The sequence below is a fragment of the Chrysochloris asiatica genome, unplaced genomic scaffold (assembly GCF_000296735.1).
Source record: "Chrysochloris asiatica unplaced genomic scaffold, ChrAsi1.0 scaffold00011, whole genome shotgun sequence".
NCBI lineage: Eukaryota > Metazoa > Chordata > Mammalia > Afrosoricida > Chrysochloridae > Chrysochloris > Chrysochloris asiatica.
Window position 1 is genome coordinate 16,448,116 of NW_006408529.1, and position 1,421 is coordinate 16,449,536.

The following is a 1,421-nucleotide window of genomic DNA, read 5'->3' on the forward strand; positions in this document are numbered from 1 at the left end:
TGGTGCTCAGTCCAAAGAACACCCTTTAGTATTTTTTGTGAAGTTGGTCTGGTCATAACAAATTCCTTTAAATTCTGTTTCTGAAAAAAATGTCCTAATTTTGCCATTGTATTTGAGGACAGCTTTGTTAGATATATGATTCTCAGTTGACAATTTTTTTTCTTTCAGAGTTTTGTATGTGTCATCCCATTGCTTTTTTGTTTGCATGATTTCTGGTAAGAAATCAGTGCCTACTCTTATTGCTTCTCCTTTCTAGTTAACTTTTCATTTTTCCCAAGCTGCTCTCAGGATTCTTTCCTCATTTTTTATTTTGGAAAGTTTGATTATGATATGCCTTTGTGATTTTCTTTTGGGATCTACCCTATTTGGGGTTTGTTCAGCTTCTTATATGCTTATCTTCTCATCTTTCATGCATTTGGGAAGTTTTCTTTCAACAACTGTTCAACAAATTTCTGTGTGTATTTTATTGTCTTTTCCTGTTCTGGAATCCTGATCACCCATAAGTTGTTCCTATTGATGGTGTCCCACATAACTCACAGGCTTTTTACTGATTTTTTCATATTTTTTTCTGTCTGTTCTTCTAGTGTATGAGTGTTGAGAGATTTATCTTCATTTTACTAATTTGGGATTCCATTGCTTCAATTCTATACCTTTGCCCTTTCAATGTACTGTCCATTTCTGAGGTCTTAGTAGTAATCTTCTGGATTTCTAGTTACAGGTTTTGTATTGTTTCAAAATTTGCATTTATTTTGTATGTTTGTACTTGTTATGTTTTCATTAATTCTTCTAAAGCTTTTACACTGTGTTCTCCTTGTCTAACTCAATGTTTCAATTATTATCCTTTAGAGGTACATAATTATTATTTTTTAATTCTTTTTCAATTACTTCCATTATCTGTTCTTCCTCATAAACGTTTTCTGACTCTGCATCTTGGTCATTTGTTTGAGCCATTCTCTCTTGCTTCTTCATGTGAGCTAAAACTGTCTGTTTTTTCCTGGAATGTTGTGGGGTTGCAATTGTATCTAACTGATGACTGGATGTTGGTGTGTTTTCAGGCCCTTACCAACTGTTTCCTGTGCACCCACTCAGAGAATAGAAGCATGTACCCTGTTCTTTTACGCTGTTCGTGAACCTCAGTTTAGGGTGGGTTTGGCTGGTATTGGCTGATGTCTACCATTGCTGATGTGATAAAGACGTTGGTACTACCTTTTGCCCAGTAGGTATAACTGAAGATAGTACAGTTGTGGCTGAGCTGTGTGGGCAAGGCTGCTGTCTCCTGTGGGATGGGAAAGAGAAAACTCCTCCTCCACAAGCACACACAATAAAACAAAAGAGAATAAACAAACAAGGAATCAACCATGAAAAGAGAAAATAATACAGAGAAAAAAGTAATAAAAATAGGCAGCAACCTGAAAAAAGAA

At 35.5% G+C, this 1,421-nt stretch overlaps 1 protein-coding gene across 1 annotated transcript in view; it reads right to left on the reverse strand.

The window, feature by feature from the left end:
- KIAA1430 (KIAA1430 ortholog) overlaps positions 1 to 1,421 on the reverse strand; it is a 44,496-nt gene that overhangs the window by 29,789 nt on the left and 13,286 nt on the right. Inside the window, exon 3 of the mRNA XM_006834506.1 lies at positions 1,207 to 1,276. Within this exon, the coding sequence (XP_006834569.1) occupies positions 1,207 to 1,276 (70 nt within the window). The remainder of the gene's footprint in view (positions 1 to 1,206; positions 1,277 to 1,421) is intronic.